The sequence below is a fragment of the Narcine bancroftii genome, chromosome 11 (genome assembly GCF_036971445.1).
Source record: "Narcine bancroftii isolate sNarBan1 chromosome 11, sNarBan1.hap1, whole genome shotgun sequence".
Classification (NCBI taxonomy): domain Eukaryota; kingdom Metazoa; phylum Chordata; class Chondrichthyes; order Torpediniformes; family Narcinidae; genus Narcine; species Narcine bancroftii.
This window is the reverse complement of record NC_091479.1, coordinates 70,139,378-70,155,422: the sequence shown is the minus strand read 5'-3', so window position 1 is coordinate 70,155,422 and position 16,045 is coordinate 70,139,378. Positions and strand designations below refer to the sequence as shown.

General features: G+C 43.6%; 1 protein-coding gene across 1 annotated transcript in view; it reads right to left on the bottom strand.

Annotated features, from left to right (window-relative positions):
• nampt1 (nicotinamide phosphoribosyltransferase 1) overlaps nucleotides 1-14,663 on the bottom strand; it is a 54,136-nt gene extending 39,473 nt beyond the window's left edge. Inside the window, exon 1 of the mRNA XM_069903325.1 lies at nucleotides 14,355-14,663. Within this exon, the coding sequence (XP_069759426.1) occupies nucleotides 14,355-14,408 (54 nt within the window). The 5' untranslated portion in view covers nucleotides 14,409-14,663. The remainder of the gene's footprint in view (nucleotides 1-14,354) is intronic.
• Between the last annotated feature and the right edge of the window lie 1,382 nt (nucleotides 14,664-16,045).

The following is a 16,045-nucleotide window of genomic DNA, read 5'->3' as shown; positions in this document are numbered from 1 at the left end:
GAAAATTGGTTGGTTGGGGTTGGGTGTTGGGTTTTTCCTTCTTTGCCTTTTGTCAGTGAGGTGGGCTCTGCAGTCTTCTTCAAAGGAGGTTGCTGCCCGCCAAACTGTGAGGCGCCAAGATGCACGGTTTGAGGCGTTATCAGCCCACTGGCGGTGGTCAATGTGGCAGGCACCAAGAGATTTCTTTTGGCAGTCCTTGTACCTTTTCTTTGGTGCACCTCTGTCACGGTGGCCAGTGGAGAGCTCGCCATATAACACGATCTTGGGAAGGCGATGGTCCTCCATTCTGGAGACGTGACCCATCCAGCGCAGCTGGATCTTCAGCAGCGTGGACTCGATGCTGTCGACCTCTGCCATCTCGAGTACTTCGACGTTAGGGGTGTAAGCGCTCCAATGGATGTTGAGGATGGAGCGGAGACAACGCTGGTGGAAGCGTACCATTCTGTTAATTTATCTAGTGCTATCCTCGGTTTTCCCCCCTTTCCATAAGAATTTCCTTATTATTTTCTTTAACTGCTTGAAGAATTTATCTGTTAGGTGTATTGGTAATGACTGAAATAGGTATTGTATACTTGGGAAAATGTTCATTTTAATACAGTTTATCCTTCCTATCAGTGTTAGTGGTAAGTCTTTCCAATGCTCTAAGTCGTCTTGTAATTTTTTCATTAATGTATGGTAATTGAGTTTATATAGATGACCGAGGTTTTTATTTAGTTGTATACCTAGGTATCGCATTCCTTGTGTTTGCCATCTAAATGGCAATTCTTTCTTAAATTTTGTGAAATCCGCATTATTCATTGGCATTGCTTCACTTTTATTTGCGTTGATCTTGTACCCCGATACTTCTCCATATTCCTTCAATTTCCTATGTAATTCTTTTATTGATATTTCTGGTTCTGTTAAGTATATTATAACGTCATCTGCAAATAGACTGATTTTATATTCCCTCTCTTTTATTTTTACCCCTCTTATTTTATTTTCTGTTCTTATCAGTTCTGCTAGTGATTCTATAGCTAACGCGAACAGTGAGGGAGATAGTGGACATCCCTGCCTTGTTGATCTGCTCAAGTTAAATTGTTTTGATATATATCCATTTACTGTCACTTTCGCCAATGGCCCCTTATATAATGCTTTAATCCAATTAATATATTTCTCTGGTAGGCTGAATTTTTGTAGTCAAAGGCCTTCTCTGCGTCTAAAGCAACCGCTACTGTTGGAGTTTTATTTCCTTCTACTGCATGAATTAAGTTAATAAATTTACAGATATTGTCTGTTGTTCGTCTTTTTTTAAATAAATCCAGTTTGGTCTAGATTTACTATTTTTGGTACATAGTCGGCCAATCTGTTTGCTAATAGTTTAGCTATTATCTTATAATCGGTGTTAAGTAGAGATATTGGTCTATATGACGCTGGTGCAAGTGGATCTTTCACTGTCTTTGGTATTACTGTAATTATTGCTGTTTTGCATGAATCTGGTATGCTTTGTGTTTTATCAATCTGGTTGATTACTTCCAGGAGGGGAGGAATTAATAAATCTTTAAATGTTTTATACAATTCTGTTGGGAATTCATCCTCTCCTGGTGTTTTATTGTTCGGTAGTTTTTTTATTATCTCTTGTATTTCTATTATTTCAAATGGTTTTATTAATTTATTTTGCTCCTCTGTTTGTAATTTCGGTAGTTCAATTTTAGTTAGAAATTCATCTATTTTGTCTTTCTTCCCTTCATTTTCAGTTTGATATAGTTGCTCGTAGAATTCCCTGAAGTTTTCATTGATCTCCGTTGGATTATATGTAATTTGTTTGTCCTTTTTCCTTAATGCCAATACCATTCTTTTAGTTTGTTCTGTCTTAAGCTGCCATGCTAGAATTTTGTGCGTTTTTTCTCCTAGCTCATAATATTTCTGTTTTGTCTTCATTATGTTCTTCTCCACCTTATATGTTTGTAGTGCTTCGTATTTTATTTTTTTTATCTGCCAATTCTCTTCTTTTAGTTGTATCTTCTTTTATTGCTAATTCTTTTTCTATATTTGTTATTTCCCTTTCCAACTGTTGTTTCCCGATTGTAGTCCTTCTTCATCTTAGTTTCATAACTTATTATTTGCCCTCTGATGAACGCTTTCTTTGCGTCCCATAGTATAAACTTATCTTTCACATTGATTCCTATTTATTTCAAAGTACATTTTAATTTGTCGTTCAATTAATTCTCTAAAATCCTGTCTTTTAAGTAGCATGGAGTTTAATCTCCATTTATACATTCTTGGTGGGATGTCCTCTAGCTCTATGGCCAATAACAGGGGTGAGTGGTCCGATAATAGTCTAGCTTTATATTCCGTTTTCCTAACTCTCCCTTGAATGTGGGCTGATAACAAGAATAGGTCTATCCTTGAGTATGTTTTATGTCTACCCGAATAATATGAATATTCCTTTTCCTTTGGGTGTTGTTTCCTCCATATATCCAAAAGTTGCATTTCTTCCATCGATTTAATTATAAATTTGGTTACTTTGTTCTTTCTGTTAATTTTTTTTTCCAGTTTTATCCATGTTTGAGTCCAAAATTAAGGTTAAAATCCCCTCCTATTAGTATGTTCCCTTGCGTATCTGCTATCTTCAAAAATATATCTTGCATAAATTTTTGATCTTCTTCATTAGGTGAATATACATTGAGTAAATTCCAAAATTCTGAATATATCTGACATTTTATCATTACATATCTCCCTGCTAGATCTATTATTTTCTCTTCTATTTTGATTGGTACATTTTTATTGATTAATATAGCTACTCCTCTGGCTTTTGAATTATATGATGCTGCTGTTACATGTCCTATCCAATCTCTCTTTAATTTCTTGTGCTCCACTTCAGTTAGATGTGTTTCTTGTATGAATGCTATATCATTTTTTTCTTTTTTAAGTAAATTTAACAGTTTCTTCCTTTTGATTTGGTTATGTATTCCATTAATATTTAGTCATATAGTTCAACATAGTCATTTCATACTTTGTTTATCTTTCCTTTCCGTTATCTATTTCTGCTTTCTTTTTTTGAACACATTATAAGACATTTCTAAAACATAAAATATTTCCACTATACTCATATCTAAAATTCCTTTAACCCCAATAATCCCTCCCCTTTCTGAGTTGCCCTTTGTCCCTTGTCGGGCAACCACACCTCCCCTCTCCATTTGGATTTGTGAATCCGCTCGCAAGCGTCAACTGACTTCGCAGTGACTGTTATTTTCCCCCACCCAGCCCCCCCAAAAAGATTTAAATCTTCATATATAACAAAGGTCACTCTCTTAATTCCTATACTCTTTTTTATGACACACACACACACATCTGCCCCGGAATAACTATTTTAAGTACCTCTGGGTATTGTAACATAAATTTATAACCTTTTTTCCATAGGGTTGTTTTTGCTGCATTGAACTCCTTCCTCTTCTTCAGGAGTTCAAAACTTGTATCTGAATAGAAATTTTTTTTTTTGACCCTTGTGTTCCAGTGGTTTTTTTTCATTGCCTTCTCCAATATATTTTCTCTTGTTGTACATCTTAGGAATTTTACTAGAGTGGATCTTGGTTTTTGTTGTGGTTGTGGTTTAGGGGCTAATGTTCTGTGTGTCCTTTCTATTTCCATTTCTTCCTGTAATTCTGGTCTTCCTAGGATCCTGGGGATCCATTCCTTTATAAATTCTTTCATATTTTTGCCTTCTTCATCTTCCTTAAGGCCCACTATCTTTATATTGTTTCTTCTATTATAATTTTCCATTATATCTATCTTCTGAGCTAACAGCTCCTGTGTTTCTTCTTCAAATTCTTCTAATTTCTTTTTTTAAGTCATCTACTTCCATTTCTATGGCTGTTTCTTGTTCTTCCACCTTGTCTACTCTTTTTCCTATATCTGTCATGATCATCTCTAATCTATTCACTTTTTCTTCTGTACTTTTTATTCTTCTTTTTATTTCACTGAATTCTTGTGACCTCCATTCTTTTACTGTTTCCATATATTCTTTAAAAAGAAAAATATATCCATGTACTTGCCCTTCCCTTCATCTTCCATTTCTCTGTGTTCTTCCTCCTCTTCTTCTGAGTCCACTCCAGGATCTGTGTCTTTTACCTCTGTCTCTTCTGGTTTTCTTGTTGAGTTGTTTGTTTTATTTTGTTGGGTATTTTTGGTCTTCTTATTTTTATTAAAAGTGTCTTGCTGTTGGTCTTCTTCCTCTGGGTTGGTCATCTGTTTCTTTGATTTCTTATTTTTATTCTCTTCCTTCTTGTTCTCGTTATTTTCTATGTTTTCCTGTTGAGAGTCTTACCGTTGTGTTGTAGTTGTCGGTTTCAGCTGTGGAGATTTACTCCTCAGCTGGTCCCCCCTCCCGTCAGTGTTATTTTTGTCTTGCGCATCGCGCACTTTTGTTTGGCTCCGTGAGCCATTTTTGTAGTCCCGAGTTCGGGGCTTCCACTGACCTCAGGGTGCAGGCCTCTCTCTCCACGGCAGGCCTCCTCGTACTGGTAAGGCCTTCACCTTCCTCCTCCGACGTCTTTCCTTCTTTTCTTCCCATTGTCTTTGGTTTTTCTTTCTTCGCTGCCATTTTCTCCACATTTTCACCTTCACTTTGTTGTGGTTTCTATGTTTGTGCCTTTGTTTTTTCTCTATCTTTTTTTTTTAAAACTTTTCTGGAGAGGGCTGGCGTTCCCCTACCGGCCACTACTCCATCACGTGACTCCCCATCATCAACAAACTTGATGACACTTGGAGGTGGATCTGGCGATGCAGTCGTTGATCAGTAGTGTGAACAGGAGGGGAGTGATCACACAACCCTGAGGTGTGCCAGTGCTCAGTGTGACAATACTCAATATTCTGCTACTGACCCGGAAAGACAGTGGTCTTTCTGTTAATGAAGTACAGGATCCAGTCACCAGATGCTCAAATCATTTCATAATGGTGAAATCAGTACCACAGCACAGTAGTCATTGAGGCCTGTTATTGGCGCCCTCTTGGTTACTGGGATGATGATGGCTGTCTTGAACCCTATGAGAACGATGAACAAGGCCATCGAACTGGATCACTGAGTCTAGAATGGTGTCCTTCCTGGAGTCACATTTCTGTAATCACCAGAGCACAGCAGCCTGCAGTTCTCTGATTTACATGCAGCCTCAGGTAATCCATTTTCCTCTCCAGAAATGTTACATTTGAGAGAAAAATTGTTGTATGTTTTGTATTTTGACATGTTTCCTGATCATAGATGCAATGTATCCTTGTGGATTTCCCTGTGTGAGGAGCTAAAGTGACCACTGCAACCTCGTGCACTGCCATCTTAAGTGTACATTGTCACAATTTGGAGAAATATGGTAATTTGACTAAATGAGCAAATTTTGCAGGCTACGTTAAACAGATCTAATGATTAAAAGACCAGTTCACTGCAATCAATCAGTAAACAGCAGGAAGCAGATGGATAATATACACTAAATTCCAAAAGCATACTCAAAAACCAATAGTTTGGTAAAGGGGTGGCCAAACCATGGCCCATTGTCAGTTAGAAAAAATGGCAGCTCTACTGCAGACCCATGGACAGTGGAGTGCAAAGTCTCATCCCTCTCCTTCAGGGTTCAAGCACCCAGTCCAAAAGTCCTTGGCTCTGTACAGGCCTTAAACAGCCTGTTAAAGGAGCCAACAGTGGTTAAAAACTGCTGGGCTCAATACTGTTTGGCAGTGCCTCCTTATATTTTTCTGTATGTGGCCCACAACCAAAAATGTTTGGCCACTCCTGATTTGCAAGGACAAGAGTGATAATCTTGGTGGAACCAATGAATGGCACTGTGTTCTGTTCATTTATAAATCAAGTAGGCCCTGAAATAATCAACCAAAGCAGCAGCTTCAATGCAGTATCAGAAACTAAACATGAACAAAAGAACAGGCTGTATTTCACTGACAATGAACTTGTAGCATAATGTGACCATTATATAGCTTTTTATAATGTTGAACATTGTAAAATTTAGGTATAGATTCCAGAGCTAAATTTATTTGCCAGAACTTGCTTCTAGGTCAATTATCTGTACAGCATGCATGAAGTTACCTTTTGCAGGATCCACCATTATGCTCTCCTAAACTTGCCAGTTCCTGATTAACAAAGCTCCATACAGGGTATTGTATTCTCTAATTCACTACATGGGGTAGAGTAAGGCAAGAACAAGCCTTACCATCACTGGATTAACCAGTTGTCAGACTTGTCAATGCCAATTAATTAAAAAGTGGTAAAAATCAACAGAAACAAACAACTGAAAATATTCATATTTACTGTATATTTCAGTGTACAAGTTGACAGGCAGATAAATCAAACCCCTTCCTTTTAACCTCATTTTAAGTGTTTTGTCATATATCGGGTGTATGTCTACCCCCAAAAATAGCATTGAGTGACCTGTTGGATGTTGTTTGGTGTATATGTCGACCCCCAAAAATTGAAATGACTGAGCTGTTGGGCATTGGCTGAAGGTGGTTGTTATCATGGAGGCTCCAGCAAAACGATGAAAGTATGAAGCGAGTTTTAAAAAGGATAGAAATGGCCAAGAAAAACCAACAACTTTGCTGCTGCAAGAACATTTGATGTATACAAGAAGTTGGTAAGGGATTGGAGAAAGAAAGATTAAGAAAAATATCAAAGGGCAATGTTCGATGAGAAGAGAAATCATTCATTGACCAGAGTTAGAAAAAAAATTACATTGCAGAAAGGGTATGTGAACAGAGGCAAGACTGCTACATAGTCACCTGAAATAAAATGTGAACATGTATGTGCACTGCAGTGGGCTAGGTTGCACCCAGAAGTCAGTAAAGATTTTGAAGCTACAGTCAGCTGGTACAACCATTTCATGAACAGGAAAAATATGGTATTTTGACAAAATTGCTCAGAAAATACCAAAAGATCTTGATCAGAAAGCTTATGTTTTCAGTTTATTATGTCACCAGCAGAAACACAAGTTTGCTTTGTCAAATATAGGAAACCTAGATGAAAGCATGATGAATTTCGACATGATAGGCAAAAGAAGAGTGGACTGTAAAGGTGTGAAAACTGTGCAAACCAGAAGTACAAGCTGTGATAGACAATGTGTGGAACAGGTGGTTTAGACAAGGTATGGAGTTTTCTAGTCTGGGATGTTTTGTAGCCACTTAACAGACAAGACGAAAAGCAGATTAACACTAAATGATGGTTATCCGAGGTGGTTTGATGTCTCTATTGCAACCTCTCAATGACTGCTTGAACAAGCCATTCAAAGACCACATGCGTAAGGAATGGAATACATGGAGATCGATTGCAGAAAAGTCATTTACAAAAGGCGGGGGCAATGCGTGCTGCATCACTCGATATGCTGTGTTACTTCGTGCTCAAGGCATGGGACAAAGTTAAAGAGACTAATAAAATCTTTCAAAAAATGTGTTATCTCATGTGCAATTGAAGGTATGGAAGATTATTTATTGTGGGAAACTGACGACGAAGGTGAAGCTACCTCATTAGATACAGACTGGGACCTGTATAATGGCTGTTTAAACAGTGAGAGTATGGATGTGTTTGCTGCAATCTTTGCCACAGACGATTATAGTGATTTTGATTTCTTAATGTGTTATTTTCTAATAAATTTTTTTAATGAAAATTTGTTGTAGTCAGGCTTTTTGGTGTTCCATGGGTCAACTTGCACGCCAAATCGGCTTCCAAGTGTTCACTTCCACGCCAAATTGGTGTCTAGCAGTTTTGAATTGAATTTAAGGTCTTAAAAGCATATCTGGTATACAAGTTGGCCCCAATTTTTTGTGTTTCAAGGCTCGAAGGATGCCAAAATATGATATATTTTTATAAATAATCTCTTTACTTTCTCTTCCACCAAATGAATGGACGTGCTATCCCTTGTTCCACTGAAATGTCAGATAATTTCTGCAAGTTGATTCAAAGAGAATCCTGAACTTGCATGGAAAAATACTCACTGTTCCCTATGGAACTGATGACACTTCCTTACAACATTCAGCCTTGTGACATCTGAAACAAAAATCTCAAAAAAAAATCATGTTCCTTCACATGGAAAAGTTGAAGATTGCTTCTCCAGGATGCCGAGTATAAAAGAATCTCTAAAATATGGAAGTCTTCACCCCAGGCACACTCAATGGAGCTATGATGTTTTCATCCACCAGCGAGAAGTGAGATGCAGGTTATTTCAAATGGTGGCATTTCAACCACAATCTTGAAAAACATGGGATCCATTACTGCAAATCACCAGAGGTCTCCAGCAGAAGTTTCTGTTTTGGAACCATCAACAACCTTCCTCAGCTGCACACAGTTTCTGCAATGTAGTGAATCATCCCAAAATGACTTGTTCTTAAAGAATTCAAATATGTGAATGACCAAGCAATCAGTTTTCACAAATTTTATTTGAGTATTTTAAATTTTCCATACACATTTACACACATGAAAACAGTTTGATTCTCATGCTCCAATTTAAACTCTCAATTTGCTAAAAAAAACTTCAGTTCATTAAAGTTCTTTCAACTGTTATTATAATTTAGCAGAAGGTCAAGTTGGCTATTAAATGATACCCAGCATATTCTTCCTATTCCACAAAAAGTTAACATTCAACAATTTAGGAAACTGCCTGTAATAGTTTTAACATTGTAAAGCTTTTCTCTCCAGGTTGGGAGTTGTACATCAAATTATGTGACAGGCAATAAACATGGCAATGAAAACTTCAAATAGTTTACCCTTGGCAGCAGCTTGTGTTCAATACCAGAGCCAAAAATGCAGGAAACTCATGATAATGGAGATGACAAATTACTTGTTGCAAACACAAAACTACTTCTGAGAATTGCAATACTTGTTCACAGTAAGTCTTGAAAGTCAGCACTCTAATGTGAAAAATATTTTCTACTGATTAAATTCAGCAATTAATTTTGAATATCTTGATTCTATGACCTTGCACGAGGACTCTGGACATATCTAAATACATCAATAGACACAAGAAATACAAGATAGAAATTAGACATTACAAAGCATCTTAATTTAGGGATTTTAATGGTTCTCTCTTAACATAGCAGCAAAGGCCAAATGTAGCTAACTCTCAGTCATCCAAGCAGCAACAATCAATCAAAAAATTAGCTGTGAACATTTAAAAAAACCAAAAACAACAGACCTATTTTACTATTCAGTAAAATGATGACTGATCTGATGCTGGTCTCTGCTTCGTATTCCTGGACTCTGGACCCTCAAAGACCTGAGCACTCTCTTTTTAAAATGGGTCTTTTTTTTTTAAAGAAAGTTGTCCATTTCCTGGACAAATTTTGTTCAATGATTTAAATGGGAAGAGATTTATCATCAAAACTTGGTAAATCTGGAGTGAAATCCCATTGACATTTCACATATAAAAATGATTCCAAGCAAATTATACTGTCAAACACTGGTCATATTTACCAGCAGTTTAAGAATCTGTTAGTACGTTGTTGGGTGTTTTTGGCATAAATCTTCACAGAAACTTGGCTATTATTGACTTTTACACTGCGTACATGATTAAAGACACACAGGAGACTACCAATGTTGGAATGTAAAGATAAACACAATCAGAAACTCAGAAGGTCAAGCAGCATCAGTGTGAGAAAAAGATGAAGAAAACATCTTCAAAATCAGTGTGCCTTGAAAAGACTTCATAGTGAAGTGAAAAACTAGTCATGGTGAGAGGTTTCAGTCAGAAAGAGACTTTTTTTTGCCCACTGATGTTGTACAATGTACAAATGCACTGGAATTCTTTTTAGGTACTTCAATAAAAAAAACTACAATAATGTACACTAAATTACCCCAGAATAGAGACAATATACAAAAGATAAACAAATCGATATTCAGTTCCAGCTGAATGTGTTGAGAATAGAGCAAGGGACAAAGCATGCAGCCTTCAGGCACCCTTGTGTTGATGATCAGCAGAGGTGATATTGCCATTCACACTGATTAGGGTCCCATGGTGCAAGTCATGGATCCAGGTGCATTGGGATGAACAGAATCCTTGATGCCTAAATATGACCCCAAGTTGTGCCGACATGATGGCGTTGTCATCCATCAACCACAACCTAATACACGCGTATACCATTAAAAACATGGTAAAAATAGAATGTTGGGGAAACTCAGCAGGCCAAACAGTGTACTGACATACTGAGTTTCTCCAGTATTGTGTTTTTACTTCAATCATGGAGTCTGTCGACCTTCAGGTTTTAGTCATTAAAAATATGGTGTCTGTTCTAAGAAAATTAATTCCCCTCAAGGGATTTAAATTGCTAATCCAGCCCTGCAAACAAAAATATTGCCTGTCATTGGAGCTGAGGTACTGATCCTATGAGGCGACGGACAAAAAAATAAAACAGCCAATTTGAGACAATTTCTCAAAATGCATTTTCACTTACTATTTTGCAAACCAAGATGGTGAGAATTACAGAAACTTTTAAATTTTAAAAAAGCACCTGGAAGTTATACAATTAACAATTGAAAGGAGTAACATTTATTTTAGACTGTTAAAAAGGCATTTTAAATTATTTTGAACCAAATGTACAATTGTCAAACTTATATTAATTCACGCTTCTGAATGTTTCATTTCCATAACCCGTTACTGTGCTGTGGGTCTAAATTTAAAAAATAAAACAAATACCGACTAAAAAACGAATAAAAACTATACTGGTCATTTAACTTCGTTAAAAGCGAGAACTACTGCCTCCCCGTGGTAAGTGATGGGATTTAAATTAGAAACAAAGTAATCAAAATGGTTCGATAAACTCAGCTGAACGAGCAGAATTAGTGGGGGGGGGTGGGAATATTTACATTTCGCCCCCAAAACCTTGCATCAAATCTTGGAGCAGAGTTCCGACCAAAGCATTCTTTTTCTCCCTGATACCACTCTTCTAGCAGATTGGGATTAGTTTCAGACTCCCTTATATCAACGTACATAGGAATATACAACAAAAACAAACCAAAAAAAGGGGCATAAAGAGCAATTGAATAGTTAAAAGATTATTGTGCTTACACCAATTCACAAATAAATACACAAGGATCTAAATTCCAATCAGACCTGCCTGAGCCCACGCAAGAAGCTGTCTCATCCATCATGGTAAAGGAACTCATTCATCGGTAGTGAGTGAATAATTTTTTAAAAATTCGAAACTCGTACGCTCGCCTTGTTAAAAGGGGTACTTCTAGCATTGAGAAACATCAACGCACGCTTTCTCCTTGAATCAAGTCAAACGCCTGTGATTCAGAAGGGCAGAGCTTTCAGTTTTGATTGCCCATACCGATTTGGTTCATGCAGTTCCAAGAAAGTGTGCATGCAACAGATTCCACGAAAATGGCCCCAATGAAACCTGCTGACTTTCTCCAGCATTTCTGTGCATTCACTGGGCTCCAGCATCTGTAAAGATTCTGGTGTAAAAAGAAAAAATGCTGGAGATGCCCAGCAGGGTTAAGCAGTGCCCTTTATGGGGCAAAGGTAAAGCTACATTTCAGCTTGAGCCCCCCCCTCCCCCCTCATCAAAGCAGACAGGCATTTGATGAAGGGCTCAAGCCCGTTGGTGATGCATCTTTACCTTGGCTGCACAAAGGACAGTTTGACCTGCTGAGCTTCTCCGGCATCCTGGGCTTCCACTTCAACCACTGGGTCGGCAGGATTTTGCGATTTACTGGCAGACAGTCTTGTGCAACTTGAAGGAAACCCAGCAGCATCAAGTTAGGGTGGTCACTCCATCACGTCCCAAATGGGACGCAGACAGGGAGGGACGAGCACTTCCTCCCGACCCCAAAGGGTCAATGAATGGAGCCCAAGACCCTCCGGGGAGATGGCAGTCCGGGGAGATGGCAGTCCGGGGAGATGGCAGTCCGGGGAGATGGCAGTCCGGGGAGATGGCAGTCCGGGGAGATGGCAGTCCGGGGAGATGGCAGTCCGGGGAGATGGCAGTCCGGGGAGATGGCAGTCCGGGGAGATGGCAGTCCGGGGAGATGGCAGTCCGGGGAGATGGCAGTCCGGGGAGATGGCAGTCCGGGGAGATGGCAGTCCGGGGAGATGGCAGTCCAGCGGCACCTGATCCAAGGCGAGAACTTCCCTGATCAGGCTCCACGAGGCCTACGGGCAGAGTTCACTGATACCTGCAACATCCCCCCCCCTCCTCTCATCCCCCCCCCCCCCTCTCATCCCCCCCCCCCCCCTCTCATCCCCCCCCCCCCCTCTCATCCCCCCCCCCCCCTCTCATCCCCCCCCCCCCTCTCATCCCCCCCCCCCCTCTCATCCCCCCCCCTCCTCTCATCCCCCCCCCTCCTCTCATCCCCCCCCCTCCTCTCATCCCCCCCCTCCTCTCATCCCCCCCCCTCCTCTCATCCCCCCCCCTCCTCTCATCCCCCCCCCTCCTCTCATCCCCCCCCTCCTCTCATCCCCCCCCCTCCTCTCATCCCCCCCCCTCCTCTCATCCCCCCCCTCCTCTCATCCCCCCCCCTCCTCTCATCCCCCCCCTCCTCTCATCCCCCCCCCTCCTCTCATCCCCCCCCCTCCTCTCATCCCCCCCCCTCCTCTCATCCCCCCCCCTCCTCTCATCCCCCCCCCTCCTCTCATCCCCCCCCCTCCTCTCATCCCCCCCCCTCCTCTCATCCCCCCCCCTCCTCTCATCCCCCCCCTCCTCTCATCCCCCCCCTCCTCTCATCCCCCCCCTCCTCTCATCCCCCCCCTCCTCTCATCCCCCCCCTCCTCTCATCCCCCCCCTCCTCTCATCCCCCCCCTCCTCTCATCCCCCCCCTCCTCTCATCCCCCCCCCTCCTCTCATCCCCCCCCCTCCTCTCATCCCCCCCCCTCCTCTCATCCCCCCCCCTCCTCTCATCCCCCCCCCTCCTCTCATCCCCCCCCTCCTCTCATCCCCCCCCCCTCCTCTCATCCCCCCCCCTCCTCTCATCCCCCCCCCCCTCCTCTCATCCCCCCCCCCTCCTCTCATCCCCCCCCTCCTCTCATCCCCCCCCCTCCTCTCATCCCCCCCCCTCCTCTCATCCCCCCCCCTCCTCTCATCCCCCCCCTCCTCTCATCCCCCCCCTCCTCTCATCCCCCCCCTCCTCTCATCCCCCCCCCTCCTCTCATCCCCCCCCCTCCTCTCATCCCCCCCCTCCTCTCATCCCCCCCCTCCTCTCATCCCCCCCCCTCCTCTCATCCCCCCCCTCCTCTCATCCCCCCCTCCTCTCATCCCCCCCCCTCCTCTCATCCCCCCCCTCCTCTCATCCCCCCCCTCCTCTCATCCCCCCCCTCCTCTCATCCCCCCCCTCCTCTCATCCCCCCCCCTCCTCTCATCCCCCCCCTCCTCTCATCCCCCCCCTCCTCTCATCCCCCCCTCCTCTCATCCCCCCCTCCTCTCATCCCCCCCTCCTCTCATCCCCCCCTCCTCTCATCCCCCCCTCCTCCTCATCCCCCCCTCCCCTCCTCAACCCCCCCTCCCCTCCTCAACCCCCTCTCCCCTCCTCAACCCCCTCTCCCCTCCTCAACCCCCTCTCCCCTCCTCAACCCCCTCTCCCCTCCTCAACCCCCTCTCCCCTCCTCAACCCCCTCTCCCCTCCTCAACCCCCTCTCCCCTCCTCAACCCCCTCTCCCCTCCTCAACCCCCTCTCCCCTCCTCAACCCCCTCTCCCCTCCTCAACCCCCTCTCCCCTCCTCAACCCCCTCTCCCCTCCTCAACCCCCTCACCCCTCCTCAACCCCCTCACCCCTCCTCAACCCCCTCTCCCCTCCTCAACCCCCTCTCTCCTCACCCCTCCTCAACCCCCTCTCTCCTCACCCCTCCTCAACCCCCTCTCTCCTCACCCCTCCTCAACCCCCTCTCTCCTCACCCCTCCTCAACCCCCTCTCTCCTCACCCCTCCTCAACCCCCTCTCTCCTCACCCCTCCTCAACCCCCTCTCTCCTCACCCCTCCTCAACCCCCTCTCTCCTCACCCCTCCTCAACCCCCTCTCTCCTCACCCCTCCTCAACCCCCTCTCTCCTCACCCCTCCTCAACCCCCTCTCTCCTCACCCCTCCTCAACCCCCTCTCTTCTCACCCCTCCTCAACCCCCCCTCTCCTCACCCCTCCTCAACCCCCCCTCTCCTCACCCCTCCTCAACCCCCTCTCTCCTCACCCCTCCTCAACCCCCCCTCTCCTCACCCCTCCTCAACCCCCCCTCTCCTCACCCCTCCTCAACCCCCTCTCTCCTCACCCCTCCTCAACCCCCTCTCTCCTCACCCCTCCTCAACCCCCTCTCTCCTCACCCCTCCTCAACCCCCTCTCTCCTCCCCCTCCTCACCCCCTCTCTCCTCCCCCTTCACCCCCTCTCTCCTCTCTCGGAGGTCGCCTACCTTATACGAGTCAGTAGCCAGCAGGATGTTGAAGTCGTCTTTCCGGTTGTCCATTATCAAGCCAGGCGGCGGGATGGGGGGGGACAAGTGCTGGAAGCGTGAACAACCGGCCGCGCGCGCGCGCCTGCACTGTTACCTCGAGTGGCCCAGCATCGAGCCTGCCCGTGCCTCCGGGCGGGCCGAGGGAGGGAGGGAGGGAGGGCGGGCGGGCAGAAAGAGCGCGCGCGCGCGCGCACGCACACACACACACACACACACACACACACACACAGAAAGAGGAGGGGCGACACCCCAGCGACCGCGAGAGAGGCGCCGACGTCAGACTTTATATCGAGGATGGCCGCGACGTCACAGCGCAGCGGGGGGGGAGACGTCTCCCCGCGCATCCGTGGTTCTCGCGATAGTGGAGAATGACGTGGAGGGCGGTGGATGCGGCACGACGGTTAAGTCTGTGTGTGAACGTAGGCGGCAAAGTTGTGTATCGTTGAAACCTTTTCTTTCCCTTCACATAGATTCTCTGATCAGGAGGGAAGAAAACCACTGTTTATGTCCACGGTTTTCCAACTCCACCATGGACTTGGGTTCTCTGCCCCATTCAGTCCTTGCCCTGTACTTTCTTTCAGAACTTGAAATCATTATAATGATTTTTTCTCACCGTTCTCCCAATCATTTGCCTTGTGGGATCGCCTCACATTTCTCTAGACAACCCTGCCAATGTTCTGCCCACGTGACCTTTATTCCAGTTTTTGCATCTCACTGTAAAGCCATAGTTTTCTGTCTGTAAAGTTATCATCCTTATCTCAACAATGAATAAATACTTTGGCAGAAAGGGATTGAATGCTGAGCACTGTGAACCCCCACCTGTTGCAAACGTTTCCTTTTGATTTTTGTTCCGGAGCTGGTGTTGGATCCAGTTTGCCCCATCCACTTCTAGGGATATAGCGTGTTTTTTCTTTCTCTTATCAACTTGTTATATTGGACTGAGTTAAAGGCCTTGCTGAAATCCTGGTGGACTACTGTATATATCAAAAGCATTGTCCTCAGTGAAGGGCAATGTAATCATGGAAAATATGCCTATGTACTATTCATTATGTTTTCATTAATCCATTACTATGTAGCAATTTACTATGTACTCCAATTATACTGTTTAAAGGAAATATTAATGCAATTAAGTAACTGCCATAGTATGTAGAAAAGTTGGCTGATTATAGTATGTGTAGAATTTGCTGACTCCAAATACAAAGAGAGAAAATACTTTCATCCCCAAGGTTACACTAAACTGCTAATTGTAAAGCACAAGTCCAGAGAGAAAGCATCAAAAGCACACATGGGAGTAACAGGATAGCAGATAGGAGAAGTTAGACAGAATGAGGTTGGGGGAACCATAGGGACAATGATTTATTCTGAAACAGGCCAGTGACAGGAATATAAGTGTATTACCATGATTGAGAATGTCAGAGTAAAACAAAATGAATAAACCATTTGTGTAGGAATGAGAAGTCATAAGTGTACATGGGAGGTGTTGATTAAAACAACAACAAAATGTTCTGGCCTGGGAGATTAAGACGGGAGGGCTACACCATAGATAATTGCAGAGCAGGAAATTGCTTGAGATAAATCTTAGGCAAGGAGCCTATCAAAGAAAGCCAACTTTTGTTCAGTGTAACAATGTTGATCTATATAAACAGAAG